Source organism: Vulpes vulpes, chromosome 8, assembly GCF_048418805.1.
Source record: "Vulpes vulpes isolate BD-2025 chromosome 8, VulVul3, whole genome shotgun sequence".
In the NCBI taxonomy this organism is placed as follows: domain Eukaryota; kingdom Metazoa; phylum Chordata; class Mammalia; order Carnivora; family Canidae; genus Vulpes; species Vulpes vulpes.
The window spans coordinates 25,924,555-25,946,110 of record NC_132787.1 but is presented as its reverse complement, the minus strand read 5'-3'; the positions used below and the strand labels follow the sequence as shown (position 1 = coordinate 25,946,110).

General features: G+C 34.2%; 1 protein-coding gene and 1 long non-coding RNA gene across 16 annotated transcripts in view; one reads left to right on the top strand and one right to left on the bottom strand.

Annotated features, from left to right (window-relative positions):
* The window catches only part of LOC140599900 (uncharacterized), a 33,214-nt gene extending 20,536 nt beyond the window's left edge, over positions 1 to 12,678 (top strand). The window contains exons 4-5 of the long non-coding RNA XR_012002931.1: positions 3,750 to 3,869; positions 12,470 to 12,678. This is a non-coding gene — a long non-coding RNA (uncharacterized lncRNA). The remainder of the gene's footprint in view (positions 1 to 3,749; positions 3,870 to 12,469) is intronic.
* The window catches only part of SLCO1A2 (solute carrier organic anion transporter family member 1A2), a 112,517-nt gene that overhangs the window by 27,650 nt on the left and 63,311 nt on the right, over positions 1 to 21,556 (bottom strand). For 3 of the 15 annotated variants that reach the window (XM_072765875.1, XM_072765877.1, XM_025995131.2), the window contains 8 exons: positions 21,353 to 21,543; positions 20,886 to 21,007; positions 15,699 to 15,840; positions 11,190 to 11,322; positions 7,256 to 7,362; positions 5,038 to 5,184; positions 2,050 to 2,148; positions 1,211 to 1,432 (listed from right to left, as the gene is read on the bottom strand). In XM_072765875.1, coding sequence (XP_072621976.1) covers positions 1,211 to 1,432; positions 2,050 to 2,148; positions 5,038 to 5,184; positions 7,256 to 7,362; positions 11,190 to 11,322; positions 15,699 to 15,840; positions 20,886 to 20,945 — 910 coding nt within the window. In that variant the 5' untranslated portion in view covers positions 20,946 to 21,007; positions 21,353 to 21,543. Of the gene's footprint in view, positions 1 to 1,210; positions 1,433 to 2,049; positions 2,149 to 5,037; positions 5,185 to 7,255; positions 7,363 to 11,189; positions 11,323 to 15,698; positions 15,841 to 16,449; positions 16,615 to 20,885; positions 21,331 to 21,352; positions 21,544 to 21,556 lie in introns of those variants that run through there. The other 12 variants (XM_072765882.1, XM_072765878.1, XM_072765879.1 and 9 more) reach the window with 10 other exon arrangements.

Below are 21,556 nucleotides of genomic sequence, written 5' to 3'. Positions count from 1 at the left end.
GTGATTCAATATTGCCTGCATTATACATCATATGATGAATTTTTCTTTTTTTCACAATGTGTTACTTGGAGAACATTTTCTCTTTAAGAATTATTATTCTTAAAAAAAGAATTATTATTCTTAAAAAAGAATTATTATTCTTAAAAAAAGAATTATTATTCTTCTCTCTATCAAATATAGAGATTTATGTGACCTATCATGTTTTCTTTTTCTGCCTTAACTTCCAGGAAGCTCACAGTTAAGCTAACATTTTTTTTTGTTTGTTTCAGAACTATCCATTTATTTGAAATAGTGTATATTTTTCCTTCTTTTGTTCTTGGTTTGGGTTTTTTAAAATTAGATTTATGTTCTCTATAAAACAGATTTTTTTTTAAGGCAAAGGGGAATTTATTTATTTAGTGTCTGAATTGACATAAAACTTTATATACACATTGATCACAGATAATTTGGCTTCCAAATTATATCACTTCTTTTCTTTTTCTTTTTTTGATAGGCATTGCATTAAATATTTATTTATTTATTTATTTATTTATTTATTTATTTATTTATTTAGTTTCTTGTTTATGTTTGGGTTTATTTTTTTAAAATTTTTACTGGATTTCAATTTGCCAACATATAGCATAACACCCAGTGCTCATCCCGTCAAGTGCCCCCCTCGGTGCCCATCACCCAGTCACCTCAACCCCCTGCCCACCTCCCCTTCCACTACCCCTTGTTCATTTCCCAGAGTTGGGTGTCTCTCATGTTTTGTCACCCTCACTAATATTTTCACTCATTTTCTCTCCTTTCCCTTTATTCCCTTTCACTAATTTTTATATTCCCCAAATGAATGAGACCATATAATGTTTGTCCTTCTCCGATTGACTTATTTCACTCAGCATAATACCCTCCAGTTCCATCCATGTCAAAGCAAATGGTGGGTATTTGTCGTTTCTAATGGCTGAGTAATATTCCATTGTATACATAGACCACATCTTCTTTATCCATTCATCTTTCGATGGACACAGAGGCTCCTTCCACAGTTTGGCTATTGTATCACTTATTTCAATAGTAGCACAGGAAGACTTGGGCTAGGCACTATGGACTACTGACATTATTGACTACTGACTGTCTTAATGCACCCTAGCATGATATAGTGTTAACTAAAATATAGACATATCTATAAAAAACAAAAGGCAAATTATATAGCATTTAGAATTCTTATATTTGCCTTTAGTGATTCCATCCTTTTCCTTCTTGACCGCTTCTCTTTGTTTCTCTTCTTTGTCATTTTTAATGATGTCTGCATTATTCTTTAGTCCTTCCTTTGGAAGCGTTTTGGGCAAAAAGAAAAAAGGAATGGCAGTGAGCACATTCACTCCTGCACAAATCAAAAAGCCAAACCACCATGCACCAACCCAACGAGTATCAGTGGGAGTTATGGTCAGATCATCTGTAAAGAAATATACACATTTTTATTAGCTTGCCACTATTTCCTGCATTAACTATAGAAAATTATTAATATTACAGTTCTCAGGTTTTATCCAAGTACCAAATTTATATACAATTTAGACATTCATAAAATTTGCCTGACAATATGTGATATTACAATATCGCCTACCAATAAATTATTTTGGTTATCCATCCTATCTTGTAATGAATTTATAAATAGATATTTATTGGGCAGCCAGGGGGCTCAGAGGTTTAGTGCCTCTTTCAGCCCAGGGTGTGATCCTGGAGACCCGGAATCGAGTCCCACGTCAGGCTCCCTGCATGGAGCCTGCTTCTCCCTCTGCCTGTGTCTCTCATGAATAAATAAAATCTTAAGAAAAAAAGGAAAAAGAAAGAGCACTGAATTTTGAGTCAAAAGATCAGCATTTTAACTTGTTTTCCTGCTCACTGGTGTGAAATATTTGAAAAATTATCTAAACTTCTTTACTTCAGTTTGTACACCTGAAAACTGGAATTAGCCTATCCACTGAAGGGCAAAAAGGCAAGAACTAATTGTGGTAACATAAATGAAAGTACTTTGTGTATTCTAGACACTGTAAATAAATTTTATTGAATTACCTGTGTTCACAGATCCAGTATCAACATAAACATTTGCACAGAATGACGCTAACAGAAGTCCAATCAAAGGACCAATGATAGCTCCTGTTTCTACAAACCCTAAAAATAAATGAAGATATAAAGTTATAGTATAGTTATATACCCACATAAAGTGTCCTAATTCCAGAAGAGTCTGAAGACTGCATTGTTTTTGCCTCAGATCTCATTGCCTTAAATTTTCAATTTGTAAGAAAATTAAGCTGACATACATATAAGTAGCAAGTTTGTTTCTGTTAACGTGGAAAAAGAACCTCAAAATATAAAACCAGTTTCTCTGGGCCTTCAAATTCTCTTGTATGATGAATCAGAGGTAAAATCTGCTGTAGCAGCATAGGCAGGGATCATGCTGTTGACAAAACTACAACACAGAGCAAGATTCTTTTGCTGTTTTCCATAGGCACATTTTTGGAGGAGTTCTAAAGCAACACTAGGTTATGATAAATTTCCCATGGCACATTCCTCAGAAAGCCTTCACTCCCACATCTCTGACTCAAAACCTCCTCTGGCTTAGTCCTCACTGTTACTGATACTTGTCTTCTTTCATTATGATTTCCTTTCTTATCCTCCACATTCTTGTCTTCCATCCTCATCAATCCCCTCTGCCCTCACAGCTTCTTACTCATCTGTAATTTCATTATCAGTGAGCTCATGGCTTATCTACAACTGTGAATTGGAAGTGAGCTGTCCCCGCTGCTGAAAACCCAGACATGAGCTCTTTCAGCTTGTTCCTCCTTACTTCAAAATATGTATTCTACAGTTTCATAGGCTAGCCACCACCCATACACACACCTGACTTCTTGACCTCAACCCTTTCTATCTTCTCTGAGATCTTACTAACTTGCCTTTTCTTGTGCTTGTTCAGTCTCCCCTAATCACTGATCACAATATCTCTCATCTACCCCTGCTTTCTTTCCTTTCCCTCCACTCTGCATTTACACCCTCACTACTTCCTGAATCTACTCAAATCTACCCAATTCTTCTCAAACCATTTGCAAGTAACACCAGTATTCTTTTTGCCACTTAATTGGTGTCCTTTTCCAGCCTCCATTCTCCTAACTCTATGTTTTTTGAAATTGCGGGCTAGCTCTTCTTTTGACATTTTCTTCTAATACTTTCACAAAATTATGCATTTATTGTTTAAGTTTCCCCTTGTGACTACTCCTTTGACTTTTCTTCTTCCAATTCTACTCCATAACTAAAAGTATTCCCTAGTATTTTAACCTAAGATCTCTCACTATATACATAGCTTCCCCTCGCAAACTCCTTTCACCCTTTAAATTTCTTTTTTTTTCGCTATATGTGATTCTCAAAATTCACTTCTAGGTTTTATGTTCTCTCCTAAACTTCAAAGCCATACATGGAACTATTTTCTTTCATTGTATAGATTATTGATTTATAGTTATTTAATTATATACACATTTACAATTTTTTATTTCATTTTTTAAGTCTAATTCTTTTCAAATTTAATTACAAACAAGTATTTATCAAATTTGGTTCATTTATAATTATGTAGCTATTTATATACTAAACCTTACATGGGCTGTCTAATTTCTCTTGGTATGTAAAGAGATTAACATTGTTATTTCCATATTTTATATACCTTAGTATATATTGAATAAAGAAATACAGATTATAACAAGATGTTCACTGACGTATTTCAGGCAAGCATTTGTATTCTTTCGAGATAAATATGTGAAAGGATTTGAAAGGACCAAAAAGGAAAACACCAAAAAGGCTTATTGCGAAGTCTGAGTCATCAAAAGTGCCAAAGGTTACATGGGGTAAGAATCTCTAAACATTTGATCTATCATGATTATGTGTAACTGTATTCAGATCTTCTTTCACTCTCTTTGACATTTCTGGTTCTTAAAAGATATATCTACATTAATAGCAAAATGTCCTGAACTAAAAGTTATATGCTTATAAATAACAAAAGATGGAACAAGTAAAGAATATAAATAAGTTATTCATAATAAATTAAGAATGCTTAGGAGATTGGAAGATAACATAAGAAGGTGAATCTGAAGTTAGTTATTGTGGGATGTGACAATGATGGATTTTAGAAAAGGAAATTTCAAAAAACATAAAGTACAAACCAGATACTAGCGAAGAATCTGGAAAAGCTTGACTATCATGGAGAGATTGTGAAGAAACTATATAGATTGAGTAATAAGTGGAGAGACCAGATTTAGTAAAGAAAGAGCTAGTATATTTTATTGATATGGTAGAGAGGACATGATTAATACAATGTTTGAGAAAAATTATACTGCAAGAATGTTTATAAGAAATTGAAAGAAAATGCTAGTAATATTATGACCAATGAAGATGTCATAATAATCTACAGATGAAGTAATAAAGATATGAACAAAAATAGAAGTAACGAGAATGATGAGAAAGATTTTGAATATAAGGGACAGTTTTTTTAAATTAATTTTTATTGGTGTTCAATTTACCAACATACAAAAAAACACCCAGTGCTCATCCCGTCAAGTGTCCACCTCAGTGCCCGTCACCCATTCCCCTCCAACACCCGCCCTCCTCCCCTTCCACCACCCCTAGTTCGTTTCCCAGAGTTAGGAGTCTTTATGTTCTGTCTCCCTTCCTGATATTTCCCAACAGTTCTTTTCCCTTCCTTTATATTCTATAAGGGACAGTTTAAAGAAAACATTGGAAATCATTTAATAGACTTGACATAGAGTGGTGCCAAAGAAATGGATGACTCATGAGAACTCTGGAGGTGCTATATTGGTGGTATCTTTAATAGCAAAATGCAGAGTTAACAAAGTGGCTTATTTGGATTTAGCTCAATTCAGTAAACTTTTATTGATGGCCATCTGTGCCAAGGTACTCTGCTCATCATTCTAGAAAACATGGAGTCCAAATAATTGATATCCATCCTTAGGGAACTTTCTTTCCTGAAAAGAGGCTAAAGCATATTTTCAAACTCACCAATATATAAAGGAGAGTTTTCAGATTTGGCAAAATCTTCTATGTAGGAAATCCCCAAAGGCATGATGGGAGTTTCACCAATTCCACGTATAATATTTCCTACTAGTACATATATCCACATTAATGATTTAACTTCTTTCACACACTCTGTATTAAAAGAAAAAAAGATATTGTATTAGTGGTTTGGTAGTAAAGTATCAGTAATACTTAATTCTAGATTTTTTTGTACACATTTCACAGTTCTTATGTGGCATGGTGTGTGTCAATGATTTGTACTACTATGTTAGCAATAAATCATTGAGACATCTCATTTGTATTTTCTGACAGAGTACTTAGATATGGCCAAATATAAGTGGTATGCTGGAGCTATTTATATACTGGGTTGGGATAGATGTGCAGTATACACATCTCTTTTCAATTTAGTGCTTAATGGCAACACATTGGTAGTTTGACGGCAGTATTTATACTACAGAAATTGACAAACACTAAAACCAGAACTTTTTCCCTCCAGAGAGATAGTTTACCAGCAACTACTGGACCCAGCTATCTGCTATGAGAGGTATCCCACTTTTATACTTATTTAGGGAGGAGAAAAAAAACAAACAAACATAAATATCTCTTCTTAGAATTGATAATGTAATATTAAAATAAGAATCTCACTGAAGATGTTTGAATTCTCTATAGCTCTAATCACTTTATAGAAAATAAAAATATTTAACTGGGTAGTAACCATATTTTCTCCATAGAACATACTGTATACTATAACCACCAAATAATTTTTAACAGAGAAATCCACCCCAATCCTTGGAGCAGCACTCTTAGTAGAATAAAAAAGACTAGGCCAAAGGAAATTGACAGGGTGAAAAATAGGCTGACGTCTGAAAACAGCCAATTCTGTTCTAAGCCTAAATAGCTATCAATCCAGGAAGACACTCTGGAGTTATGCTTTCAGGAAAGTGAGTGACAACTTATTTTCATCTCCATAATCTTGCCAGGTACCCACAAATATGAGGTTCCTGAGCACAACTGGGCCTAGAATATCTTATGAGGTCTGTCTCTCAGTCATTCCCATCTAGAAAATCATAATGTCCATTTCTGGGTATTCATTTTTTTTTCTATGGTGAGCACAGTGATTTGTGTCAAGAGATCATAGGCAATTTCTAGGCCTATTCCAGAACAAACTTTAAAATGTCAAGAGATCAAAGAATTAATATACTATCCAGGAGAATCACTAGACTGGGAAAGTCTTGATTTATCTACTACAATGCAGATTAAACAGAAAATAGAAAATAAAACCTTTAGTCAGTCTTTGGAAAAAGTCAGCTCAAGAAGAAAATATAGGCCACCATTGATGTTACTGGGTTTTTTTGTTTGTTTGTTTGTTTCCCCAGGAAGTTGCTTTGGCTTAAAGTTTCTGAGACAGCTCTTCTTACACTCCTTGAAACTGATGATTTCCTCTGATTCAATGCCAGCAGTGAAATTCCTAGCCTTGGGGACTGGTGTAACTCCCACTGATACGAATTCAGCATAAAAATGTCCCCCTCAGAGGAAGAGAAGTTCTGGCCTTAGGTAAATCAATGGGTCACTTCCAGACTAAACATCACTAGAAGATTATATAGGTCCCTTAAGCATATGAAGGACCAAAAGCTGTCATGTTGGTGCCGGGACTGCAGGAAGCCAAAAGAGGCACTACTATTGTGTCAGACTATAAATTAGTGTCTCTGGTAAAGAGGAAGAAATAAGGCAGAAAGACCAGTTCCTAGTTCAGCAGAAAGAGAATAGAGTAAACCAGAGTTACAGCATACTTTCCTGCTTTCTCTGCTATAGAAGATCAGTGTTATAACACAAATATTTTGGTTTCTATTTATATCTTATTTACAAATCATCAGCATAAATCTATCTTTCTAAGATGTTTTCCTCTGTGGAATTAACTCTAAGTGGTTCTTGGATGGATGTCTTTGACTTATTTTTAAACAACCATTTCAAAGAATAGATAAGGCAATCTTATTAAGTATATTCAAATATAAGAGGAATAACACTTAAATTATAAGCCATTTCTATTTCCCTCCATGATCTCCTCCAAAATCTCTGGAAAAAAATTTTTTTGTGTTCATTTACCTTATACACTTAACCAAACTTAATAACATTCAAAGCCCCAAGCAAAAAGTGTTCATTTACAAAGTCACTGAACAGAAAGCAATACAATGAAGTAGACAACCTGATGGATCTTCTGTTGGTCTGAATGTCTGGGTTCCATTTTCCATACACAAGAAACTGTTTGAGGACAAATTGCCTGAAACTGAAACTGTAGATTCATATTCATATCTGTATGAACACAGGGAAAACATGGTGATGTTAAGGAGCCAGTGAAGACAACGTGAGCATTGTGTAGATTATTAACTCCTACTTCAATTAAGATCTAACTTCCGAATCCAGGAAAGGACATTTCTTTTCATCTTGACACCTAATCATCATAAATTAGTATCATCAAAAAGAACTTGCCACTCACTGTCAGTGTACAATTCCTTAATAGCTAGTTTTCAATTATCTGTATGTGGATGATCTACCTTTTAAATCATCTGACATCAAACTTCAGTGTTTTTTAGGTGATCATTTCCTGGAAATAATTACTGTGGAATAAGGAACAAAACTCAAGAAAAATAATAGATTCAACAAAACATAATTAAATATTTTTTTGGGGGAAAAAAACAACACAACAAGTCTCCCACTTTCCAAGAATTAGGTGATCATTTCCTGGAAATAATTACTGTGGAATAAGGAACAAAACACAAGAACAATAATAGATTCAACAAAACATAATTAAATATTTTTTTGGGGGAAAAAAACAACACAACAAGTCTCCAGTCTCCCACTTTCCAAGAATCCAAACAATAATTCCTTCACATGTTCATTAACTCCCTCAGAGAAACAAAACATGTACCCATCATAATGAAAGACCTTAGGAGAATATCAAACATTATGACAGCACAATGTAAAGACTTTTTCTTTTCTCATGAAGACAAAAGTGTTAATAAACTGTGACCATTTATCATAGGCAAATTACCACAAGCTCCACATGCCCTTTCTCAGAAAGAATATTATATGCTGCAACAATGGATGAAAATATGTCCAACTGTCTTTGAGGAATTACATTGGGTTGGTTTCTATATTTTTATTATGCAAGAGAAAGTGAAAAAAAAACTTGCCCTTTTGAGTTTCAAATGAGCTAAAGAGTGTTATGCTTGGATATCACCAGTCCTAATTACTATGTTATAGGACATAATAAAAATGATTAAAATACATTCCCCCTTGAATAACTTCTCAGTCATATCCATAGAATTTGACTGTGAACCGTGGATATAGGCTTCTGTCTCCACACCCATGATCCCATGAGATATGGAAGCTTCAGAAAGAAAAAAAAAAAGAATAATACCTTTGGCAGAGTGTAGAAAGAAATGACAATAATAGCTGAATGTTACTTGACATTGTCTTGAATAGGATAGAATAGGATAAGATAGGATAGGGAAAGAAAGGAGAAGAAAAACAGTAGAAGTTCCTTGCCTTGAAACCTCTTATCCTTTCAGAAATATCTGAGAATTAAAATATCTTTTTCATTTAAATCACCTACTAAAAACCCAATAACTCAGTCCATGTCCATTGATTCCCCCACATCAGCAAGATGGTAGTAAATGGATTTTAAAATAAGAAAGGAAAGGCATAATGCCATGTGGGTAAAGAAAAGGGAAGATTTGCCAAGAAGAGAGAGTTTAATAGGATTTTGAAAGTGAAAATCAGAGTGATCACTGAATTCATAGATATAAAAAACACAATCCTGATTAAGTGCCTGTAGGGGAGCAACTAAACACATGCCATACATAGCTGAAAGACTTCAGGCAAGAAACAAGATACTTCTAAACTGAGAATATGCATGGTCCCAGAAGAGGACTTATTTAAAGCATATGTAAGGAGCAGTTAAGTCCTTATAGATATCCTCTGCCATTGCAATTGAATATGGCCTTTGGCTCAGGGAACTAAATAGACACTGAGGCATATTAAAAATTGCAGATATTATTAGGTTAAAAGAAATATACATGCCGAAAAGTGCAATTCCCACTCCCACATGCTGGTAGCCAAGTTTCCACCTCCCAAGAAACACATTAGAGAATCCCTGCCTTATATAACTCAGTTTATGGGCAGTTATGAATCACCTAAAAATAGCCAGTTCCTGTACAATCACCCTACAAAGAAGTCCTCCATTTAATTAAGCCTTATACACATACAAAAAAATTCAAGTTAGCTTATTGTTGTTATTCCTCTCTCTTAAATATGAATAGATAGCAAAAACCCACCAGATATATGGAGAAAGCCTGTAACAGTAAAGACAAAGACAAAAAACAAATGAAAACTGTGTACTCAGAGGAAAAAGAGACAATGAAGATAGATGAAGAAAATTTAGATAGAAAAAAGACATTGAATTTTTGAAAGATGAACAAAATGTTTCTTAAAAAGATATATTCAAAGAACAAAAGAGTTTTTGAAAATTAAAAATGTGATAGCAAAGTAGGAAGTTCATTCAGAGCTTTGGAAGATAAAGATGTCTCCCAAAGAGTAACAAGAAGACAAGGATATAGAACATTGGAGGAAAAAGATGAGAAATATATAGCCTTAATCCAGGATGTACAGAATTCAATGAATAGAGATTCTAGAAAGAGAAAAAAGGAGGGGGTGTATCATCAAAGAAGTAATACATGTAACTTCTCCAAATGCCCATATTGCAGATACCTAGCACAAAGGAAGAAAGGGATTTATACCAAGACAGTTACAATGAATCCAGACTCAAGAGTTTAAAAGAAAATCCCAATAGCTCACAGAGAAAAGAAACTAGTCACAGGGATTAGAATGGCATAAGATTCTCAATAGTAACACTGGAAACTAGAAAACTTTGGAATGATGTCTTCAAAATCCATAGGAAAATATTTCCAACCAAGAATTTTATTTTATTATTAAATTTTAAATAAATAAATTTTATTTATTATTTATTTTGTTTTATTTGTTTATTTTCAGATATTCAAGGTCTTAAATTTTTTTACTTACCTTACACGCTTTTTCAGAAATCTATTAGATCATGTTTTCCACAAAAAGGAATGAGAGTAAAAAGGAAAGCAAAAGATATGATATCCAGGATAAAAGTTAACTGAATGGAGAAAAGAGGTAAATCTAATTCCCAAGGATAACAGTGAAGGAGAATGTCAAGGAAGGAGCCATGCACCAAGCCAAGGGAGATTCTAGTTCAGAATGCAGACAGAGAATTGATGGTGACATAGAGGTATCTCTAAGACAAAAATGAAGCCTATGATATGTATGAGTATTTTGAGATGTTCCCCTACCAGTGGAGAGTTTGGTGATGATTAGTGAGATATAAAAAGAAAATGAATCAAATAAAAAAGGAACAATTATTAAATCCAAGGAAAATAAAAATGATATAAGAAAGGAATAGCAGCATGGTTCCGTAGTAAAAGATACATAGTCATACACATGGAAATAGTGAATATAATTTTATAGCAGGAAATCAATATATATTATGTAACATTAACAACTAAAAGTATAAATATTTACTTAGAACTATCAAGGCAAATAGAAGAAAGAACTGAAAGAGTTGCAAGTGGCTATTCCTGGAAAGCTGTAATATGGACAATGTTGAAGGGGCAGGGGACAACTCTTTTTTTTCCACTATAATTTTACTTTTACAAGTTGGTGCACATATTACTTTGGTAAAAATTAAAATAAAAATCAACCAGACTGGCCTTTTAGTGACCTCCATACAAGTAAACTGAATGTCATTATAATTAGAAGTCTCTAAATAATACCCGGAAAAGAATAATCCCACATTTTGCCAGGGCTAAAAATCTTTTCATCAGACTCCACTCCATAAAATCCTAAATATCTATTTCATAGATGGACAAAATGTGACTATGTAAGTGAAGTGAGGTGCCCAGAGCACACCGGACTGGTGGAACAGGATCTGCATCTTCTGGCTCCCATTGCAGTGCTCTATGCTTTTAGGAAGTATTGTTCCTAGAAAGGAGATTTCAAGTTTAATTTCATGCGGTCAAAAGTTGAACCTAAAAAGTCATCAGAAATGGAATACTTACCGGCCCATGAGGAAATGAGGTAGAGATTGTAAGAAACACCCTAGGCCCATAACCACACATCCAACACCAATCAGTATAGGTCTATGTAATTTGGTTCCGAAATAACTCACAAATATAATCAACAAAAGATTTCCTAGGAAAAAATTAAGATGAAAAATGAATATTTCAATAAGAATAAATACCTTATCCTCATCCAATCATTTACTATTTAATATTTGTTGTATAAAAACTATTTCAAATACTAGGACTGGTACTAGGGACACATGAAACAATAAATAAGACAAAACTGCCTTGAAGAAGAATTTTGTTTCACAATGTCGACAAATATGTAAACAGATCTCTGTGGAATACCAATATTTAAAGAGGGCAGAAGAAGAGAAGTCAGTAGAAGAGACTGGGGAATAGTTCTGAGAGATGTTAAGAACTCTGTGTATGATTATGTAGCCTTAGGAAAATGGGATGCCAAAGTAGGTGTTAGACTGTATGTCACCTCTGGCCTTTCCTTCCATGCCTGCTTCATGCTTGAAAAGGAAGCCAAAGTCAAATTCAGATAGATATATGTTGTACAACTTATGATTTAAATATAACTTTGTGTTGGTGAATATAAGCAAGCCAGAGATTTTTATTTTTACTTCTCTCCTTAGAAGTAAAAAATAGTAGGTCCCCACATTTCCAGTTGGATCTTAGAAGGAAGACTTGCTTTGAGGGGTAAATAATTCAGTGAAATATTTATCCACATCTTAGGATGAAGTTTCAAGATGAAGAAAGTAATTGAGGAGGCCCCATTCCAACGGACAAGCCCTTGACAAGAATGGCATACAGGGCTGAAAAAAGGATCATAGGGAAAGGGAGGGAAAACTGAATGAGAAGTCATCAGAGCGGGAGAAAAAACATGAGAGACTCTTTAACTGGGAAACAAACTGAGGGGGGTAATTGGGTGATGGGCATTAAGGAGGGCACCTGATATGATGAGCACTGGGTGTTTTACGCAACTGATAAATTATTGGAAACTACATCTGAATCTAATGATGTATTGTATTTTGGCTAATTGAATTTAAATTAACAAAAAGAAAGAACCAAATACATGAGGAAGTTCTTATATCATACATTTTAAATTCAGTAATCAATATTTTCCCTAATCCTACTATGCGTAAGGAAAACTTCTATGATGAACTTGAGAACTATAAAAAATTTTTAAACTCTCTCTCAAGTTGTTAATAATTTTCTAAGTGGTGGTATATATTTTGAAGACTTTTCTTTCCTTATATGTTTCTCTCTAGTCTACCTTGTAAGTAGAAGAGATGTCAGCACCTACATTGTTTCATATGGACAGTGCCCCACCAAGTACAACCACACTGGCCTCTCTAGGTTTCTAAAATCCCCATCACCAAAGCCATCCATGTTGAAGGTATTATCTCTAAAAAGCCACCGTTTGAAATCCACTTCCATTTTTGAAAGAAGAAAGGAAGAGACTTCTCTACACATAAGGGTAAGCTTATCTTTCAAATTGCCTTTCTCTGTTAGTAAAACAATCACCATGAGAGGGAATAGGAAAGGATAGATAAGATTTTATTAAAGGTGTGAGGAACAGTCTATAAAAATTCCTGAGGAAAGGTAAGCAAACTAAAACATTGATTGGTATCTATAAATTACCTCTCCCCTTCCCTTCAGCGATTATTTCAGATTTTCATCATTCTCAAGCCACCTATTGCCACTCACTTTTGATAGTTTATACTTTGTCATGAAATTTAGGGCAGTCAAGTTTCCCACCTTATGGCCTTACCACCTTCCTTCAATTACAGAGGTAGTGGTGCCCATCTGACCATCCAAGGTCTAACACCCCACCTGGGCACTTCCATTTTCTCCAGATACTTACTCTAATAATTAAAATATCCCTCATATATTTTAAGTCTCTCCCTCTCAGCTGCATTTTAATTACAGATATTCTCTAGTTTCTCTCCAAACTGACAATTACCTATAGTCAGAGATTCCACTTCTTCCCTTTCCATTCTTTCCCAAAGTCACTGCTCTCTTTCTACCTTCTAGTTTCTCTATCTACTCTTTAGCTAAAAGTGCTCTGGACAAGATCATCAATTATTGCATTATAAAACCCAGGGAATAATTTTCTATCCTATTTTCTAACTGTATATACTAATGCTTTTGAGACTGCTGACAAATTTTTATTTTGGAAACTTCTACTCCTTGGTATCTATCATAACATTCTCTCCTGTTTCCCTCTTGATTCCTTAACACTTTTGTGGGCTCCTTTCTTCCACTTGTTCCTTAAGTATTGGTACACTTCAGGGATCCACCCTTTGTCCATTGGACTTATCACCCGGTACCCTTTCCCTAAATAACCTTTAATTTTAACAACCACCTGTTTATTCACCAATCAGTAGCTCCAGCCTAGATGGTTCCTCCAATGCTTCCAGCTCATATAACTGCCACTCAGACATCATTACTCAAAGGTCTCACTGCTACTACCACAAATAATTTGCCTAAACAGAGCATATCATCAACCCATAGCTGCTACCACAATCTTGTCCTCCTTCCTCTGTTCTCTGTCTCAGCACCACTATCCATTCCACTGCTGTAAACCTGGGGGCATCTACTTTTCTCATCCACCACAACTAATCTACCATTAAGTTCTCAGAAGATTAACTCCTAATATTTTGTAGGTCACTCTCTTCTCTGTATTTCTACCAGTATAATCTTGACTTAGACCCACATAGCTCTCTCTTGTGCTTTTGTGTTGGCCTGCTAGGATCCTCTCTGGTTGGCTGGCCACCTTCAAATGTGTTTCCAACATAGCCACAAGCATGGCCCTGCTTAAAAATAACTCTATCATTTTAAATAGGCGATCTTAACCTGCAGTATATAAATAAACCTTCAAGGATCCATGGATAGAAATCAAGAGTTCCATGAACTTAAATGAGAAAAGAAATTTTATCTTTATTTTCATTAAGTTTTAATTAAAATTAATACTAGCATTTTCTTTGATAGTGAGAATAGGTACAAAGTATGGTGGCATTAACAGTACTTATGATTTTGACACAGATTGTCACCAGTAGAAGTTACAGATATTTGTATGTGATATTATAATTGTTGCAGATACCTCAAAATATTGATCCTACTTATTACTTGAAAATTAGTGTAGATATTATGTTTAGTGTGTTGGTAAGCACAAATATTACTATATGAAAAGTCATTTTAATATTTTGATAATAACTTTATTCATATAAAACCAGGTTTCTTTTTACTTTTATAATTTTTGCTTTGTGCAAGTTCCATAGGAAGCATGCAAGGTTCTCTATAGTCTATTTCTCACCCCAGACTTATATCTTAATAATTCCCACATAAACTTTGCAAGTCAATAATATTGGGCTGAATGTTACTCTGCACATACACACTACTATGCTACCTCACCCTATGCTTCTTCTTCTATTGGAATTCCCTTCATACTCATTAGACCCTGTCTATTCACCTAGAAAACTCTTTACTCATCCTTCAACATCTTCCCTAAGTAAGACTGTGTCCCTGATGTATGTTTCTATGGGACTTTGCATCTGCCTATGTCACCAAATTTACTACCTTCTATTAAAATTACTATTGTACATCGATGTCCTCCATTAGACTGTGAGCTGAGTCCAGGCAAGACTATACAATGAGTTATTTTTAGCTCCATCACCCAGATCCAGCACACTAGTGGTGCAGAGCTGAGTCTGAGGGAATTAAACACTAGGAGACAAGATCAAGCATCACCTGTTTCAGTTTTGTCTCCTCAGTCCCAATTTTTCTTCCAGATATTGATTAAGTATATTAAAGACAACTCTCACCATGGAGGAAGGAGAAGCTACTCTAAAACTGTGAAAGAATGGCATTCATATTTCTATGTAGCATAGTTTACAGGGGAAACCTTTCTCTTCCTTATTCTTTCCCTGTCTTCAAATCTTCCCAGTCTTCCACAAAAATCAGACAGTAAGAATAGACTTCATTCTTTCCTAAAGTCTGTTTCTGAAATAAATTCAGGGAGATGGGAAAACAGTTTCTTCTTCCCTCTGCACTTAGAAAGAAGAATTGTTAGTCTCCCAGAAACAGCAGGAGAAGAAAAATATTCATGTTTTCCTTGGGAAATAAGATTCCTTTGTTTTCCATGATATATATCTTCTAAATAGGAAGATAGAGCTCTTAAGAATTGTCAAACGATAGATTACAAAAATTCTAAATACTCTGCTACTCATGCTAGACAGCCAAAAAACTATTAGCATAAAAAGCCCAATGATGGGATATGTGGCAATATTTAAGTGTTATTTGGGGGATAATATTTAAATGAATTGTTTTTAAGAATATTCCAAAGTTAGCAAGGCTATTCATCCATTTTGGAAAACGTGTTATTCTGTCAGATTAGATGTCCTAAAATTGCAAATAAGGAGAAAAAAATTCAGACTAGCTATATAGATAAATATACAAATAAGTAGTGCAATATAAAAAGAAGTAGTAATTCATTACCAATCTCAAAGCTCCCATTAATAAATCCGACTAGAGATGTAGGGATGTTGAATTGTCTCTCTATTTGTGTGAGCATGGAATTCATATAAGATCCAGAGAGTGTTTTGGATACAAATGCACATGTTATAGCCAACAGAAACATCTAGGGAGAAAGGAATATGAGAAAACACAGAAAAAATTTATTTTTTACCATATATTTGCCACCTGTTGACAAAATATCTTCTACCACAAGACTGATTGTCTCCAATGCCAGTAACCCTTGAATTTGAAGAAACCTTTTTGTTTTTTGGGGTTTTTTTTTTTGAGTTTGAAGAAACTTTTAATGTGGTCTGTTCTTCAGGTCTGTCATGTCATGTTAGCTCTTTGAAAACTCAAAGTGGGATTGATTAGTAATATTGAATTTTGTAGGTTAGAGTCTCATTATTTTGTAGGCACATCCTGTACATACACAGAAATAGTCATTTTAAATAAGATATAGCTAATAGTTTAAATAGCTCCTCAGCACTATAATGCTCTCTGTAGTATAAAGAATACATATATGATAATAAAAAAAGAACAAAGCATCACACAGATGTTATTTCTATAGCAAATTCGCTCAAGGTCTCTCCAAAGTAATAAAATTAGGTAACATTAGATTGCTGCTCACTCTGTTTATTTATTTAAAGCAGTGTTATATATTTATTCATATTATAATATAGTATAGTAATTTTAAACCATTATAAATATGTTTCTAAACTGAACAAGTACTTACTATAAGAAACAAATATGAATATAATAAATTTCTGTGTCTTGAATCACATTTCTTGTATACTGATACAGTTTCAGAGGACAGTCAGGTTAATGTGATCCATAACAAAAATCAAGGGCAGCTTAAGAAATAGAACCATTGTGATCACCAACAGCTAGTATGGTTTCACTAAAAAAAGTGGAAAAATCAAAATTTTGATAGGTTTATTAAGTTAGAAAGAAACAGACTTAGATTTCAGTAAAGGATTTGGCAAAGGAGTGCTGTATACTGGGTAATAGTATAGTCAGGTAATTTATACACTGCTTCAAAACCAACAAAATCTTTCCCATTAGATTGGATAGATTTAGGTCATCCTGAATGGTGACTTCCAGCCCTATGCCATAAGGCTTTTTCCTTGGTCCCACTTAAAGATGCTTCCTTATGCACTTCCATCCTGGGAGATTAGTAAGTCTATTCTAGCCAGCATACCCAAATCCCTAAAATCCTTACCCCACTACCTTCCACATTCCCAATTTTCAACCAACCCCACAATTTATATTGCACCTTATATATTTCCTTCAAAATTATTCACAGTCTTTTCTATTTCTCAGTCTTCAAACCAGTCAGGTGCTTTTCATGACCAGCAAATGATCTCAGGAATGCCACCCTCAAACTTCCCTCCATCTCTGCCTCTCTAATTTCCCTCCTGCATTTGAAAGATAGGTGTCCCTTCTCCAGTACAATAAAATCCCTCCACCCATACTTTGAATCCATTCTTCCCATTTGAAATTTTGATTTATCAGTTAGTATTCTCTCTTCTATTTTCAACCTCATACTCTTTCCTGCCTCTCTTCCCACTAATTTATATATATTTTCAAGATATTTATGTCATATATATTTATATACATATATATTCAGATATACATATATCTATATGGATATGTCTATATTTATATACATGACAGAAATATCTTATAGATATAAGATACCTTATATCTATAGATATCATGGATATATATCTAGATATATAGTTTGTTTTTTTGTATGTGTATATGATGTATATCTATCTATATCTATATCTATATCTATATCTATATCTATATCTATATCTATCTATAATCTATATCTATATCGAGAGAGTTTGTTTCTTTGCTTTTTCCTCCCAACCCCTGATAGTTGCTACTCCAGCTACCATCAGGCTGTTTATAAGAACAGTCTTGGTTTATTGCCTAGACTTTTTAACCTTCCATTCACCTTTTAGTTTACTACTGTCTGGCCTCTCCTGAAGTGATTCCAAAGAAGGTCAAAAACAACTTCCTGATTTCTAAGTTCAATAGATACTTCTCAGTCCTCAACTAACCTGATGTCTCTGATTCATCTAACTCTGCTAATCTCTCTTTTCTTTTTGAAATTCTCTCCCCCCATGCATACCTGTATGTTACCTACTTTCTAGACTCTATTCAGTCTTCTCTTTGGCCAACCCTTTCAGGATTTGTCTTGTACCCTCTACTCTTTGTGCTATATGTGCTCCCCCTAAGAAATATCACTAATGACTTTCCCTATCACCCATATGCTGAAGTCTCTCAAATGGACACACAATGTAGCTGAGACAATTGCCAGCATTCCTTAGTTGCCTCTGGTCTTGTACATACTTAAACTCTCCCCACTTGCCACTACCACTAATTTGGAGGTTAGTAAATATCTGTGAAATGAATTAATAAAATGTATAACTAGCAAGCAGTCTCACTTCTTAAAACAAAAAATCTCTACCTTTTTAGATGGCAAACAATGTCTCATCTATATCTCAGTATCATCTCCTGCTACTTGTCCCTGGACATAATGTTCTACTTACAGTTTCTTAATTCACCATGCTATTTTTACATCTCAGTGCATTTTATAGGATGGGATTCCTCTTGGAATGCTTTTCTTCCTCTTATGCATCAAATAAATATATCCTCTATCTCTATATATAATAAGGTCGGCTCTACCATCCTTTCTATTGTGGAAACTTCCTTGCCTCTCTGCTCTCCAGGTAGCCTTGACTACGCACTTGTTACCTTCCCATCTTACCGTGTACTGTCTCTATTACAGCTCTGACCATAATTCATTTTATGTATTTGCTTGGATGCCTATAACCTCCTCCCTCACTATTCTATGAATAATTCAAAATATAGGATCCATATATTATTTACCTCTGTATCTTTGGTGTCTAGTAAATGCCTCAAGAATAGTAGGCACTCAATACAAGTCTGCTGAATTAATGACAGAATAAGTATTCAAAAACATCCTGAGGAAGTGGTCAGAGCTGAAAGTAAGCTGAATATAAGAGGAAATGTAACAGGATTAAATGTTCCTAAGCTAAGCTGCCTGTATCAATTCATTTGGAGAAATCTGAATAGAAATGTATGTGAAAAAGACATGTGAAATTTAAATATCAAGCTTAATATGGGTCAAATCCATTATATGGCTGAGAAGATAATATAGCTGTATCTCTAGTTGTTTATTCTTTCACAGTAAATGTCATTTGTAGAAACTGTCTCTACACTATAAATCTTTGCGGAGCACTTGATTGAGAGTAAAAAATTTTCATATGGTTTTATAATTCAGGTTTTATTTTAAAAGCAAGGTCTACCAAATAACATACAAATCATATTTGGGAGAATAATTTATTTTATTTTACATTTTAAGAGTAGAAACTAGATGAATCATGACCCCAGTATTCTTTTCTAAGACACCTAGGTAGGCTGCCTAAACTGTTTTGTTCTAGTCACAAAGTGAAAGCAACCAGTGGCTGTTTTGACTGGTGTCTGGTGCAAAATAACATTTATATTTATGAAGCTAGTCCTAATAGCTTTTAACAGCCCACAGTTTGAAGCAAACTTACTGAGGACAGTCCTCTGATGCTTTCTAAAGAATTTTGCTCAATATGCATATTTCTATATTCAGAGAATCAAAGAAGAAAAAAAAATCTGGCTATTAAGCAGTTGGTGCCCAATTTTACCTGATAAATTTGTCCTCTCAATATTTTGCCATAGCATGAACATCGATATTTAATATTGCCAAACTCCAAAGTAGCATGCAATATGAAATTAAGAGCAATTATTTATAAATAACAACTGACTTGACTTTTATACACAAATGCTTTTAATATTAATTTTTTCTTCCAAGTTTTTATTTAAATTCCAGTTAGTTAACATCTAATGCTATCAATAATAATAGTTAATGATTATTAAATGTTTACAATATTTTAGTCATTTTTCCAAGTATATGAAAAGGAAAAAATCCTACAAAATAGTATTGTTATTAGCTTTTTCAAGTAAGAAAATTGAAGTAGAAAGAGGTTAAGAAACTTGTCCCTGGGAAACAAACTAGGGGTGGTGGAAGGGGAGGAAGGTGGGGGGTGGGGGTGAATGGGTGACAGGCACTGAGGGGAGCACTTGACAGATGAGCACTGGGTGTTATTCTGTATGTTGGTAAATTGAACACCAATAAAAAGTAAATTTATAATAAAAGAAAAAAAAGAAAAAAAAAAAGAAACTTGTCCAAGGTCAAATGGCAAGTACACAGTTGAGCCCATGTATGAATACAGGGAGCCTAAGCCTAGATTCTTATTTTTAACCACTCAATTTTAGGAGAAGGATATGAGAATAGAGGGACAATTTAAGAGGAATTTTTAAAATAAATAATTAATATGGCATTTTAGGCAAAAGTAGTGTTCTAGTTCTAGATCATAATTCACCACTTTTATGCACATGAGTAGATTTTCTCTACGTGTGTGAAGAGATAGCAAACTTTGATAGGGAGAATTTTGGTGACAGTTTTAGTCTGAAAACCACTTGAAGGCACTAGCTGCAGAATTGAGACAAATTCCAGATCCTTTGGTTTAAAACAAATTCAAATTTTCTTTGAAGGCAAATGGCTTTGAAGCTATACAAAAATAATTTGCTCTGAAACAGGCAAGAATACCGGAAACAGCTAACAAATGGGCATTATTCTTATAGAGAATGATTGATATGTTGCCAAAGCTTGAAGTAAACATTTGTTTTACTGGGTCATTGTGAAGTAATAATTGCATGCAGATCAACAAAGCATTTCTGTCCAATGAACCATTTTCTAGGAGAGACCCCCATACTCTTCTGGACTATAACCCCCACAAGTGTGAGCATTAAAATGACCTTTTGATCCAAGAAATCAATTCTTCCTGTAACATATTATGTACCTGAAAACTTTAAGACCTTGTCTTCCATTTAAGTTCCTCAAAACTATTTCTGATTAAATTGTCTGAATCCATAGCCCTTAATTTAACCCTCAGTTATAAAACTAACTTCAGCAAAGCAAGAAATTATCAATTTATCAGATAATGTGACATTAAAACTAAATCATTTCATGTGAAAAACTTTACAAGCTCTAAGTTAAAAAATAGTACATATACATACACACACACACACACAAGTCCATACCTTCAGCTTGGAAAGACATCTTATTCTATGAGTTTCAAGTCTTTTCTCAATTTCTGCCATGTTGCTCTTCTGAGTGTTTCAAGATATTTAGGTATTAAATCTTGATATTTCTTATTTCTATCCTTTTAAGAAGACAAAAACCTATTAATTGGCAAAATCGTAAGTCGTCATTCTTTTGAAGAAAACATGGAATCTGAGTAACAATCAGAATCCATTGTATTACAAAAATACCTGAGAAGCTTTGATTCAGATCTAGAAGAAAATAATGACGTTAGAGAAAATTTAGTTGCTAATTTTCCATTGAGAAAGTTACATCAAATAACTTCAGTTACTCTTTAGTGAGATTAAAGATATTAGAATAATTTGCTACGGTCTCCTTGCAAAATAATAACCACGTGGTTAAAACAAACCATGTTTCATTTCTTTAGCCAAAACAAATAGAACCAAAGTGAGGTTTTTGGACTTACATAAAAATGCTCCTTTTAAGAACACAAAGACTTTGATTTGTGTTTGTGCTAAAAATCTGCTTCAGCAAGCCTACCAAGGCTCAAAAATCTCTATTTGGCCAGGCTCCCTCTTCAAGTTCTTTGCGTTCCAAGACTTCCCTGGAGTCTCAGGAAGGGAAACGCTTTCTGAGGCACTGCTGATTCACAGAAACCTGGGGAGATATG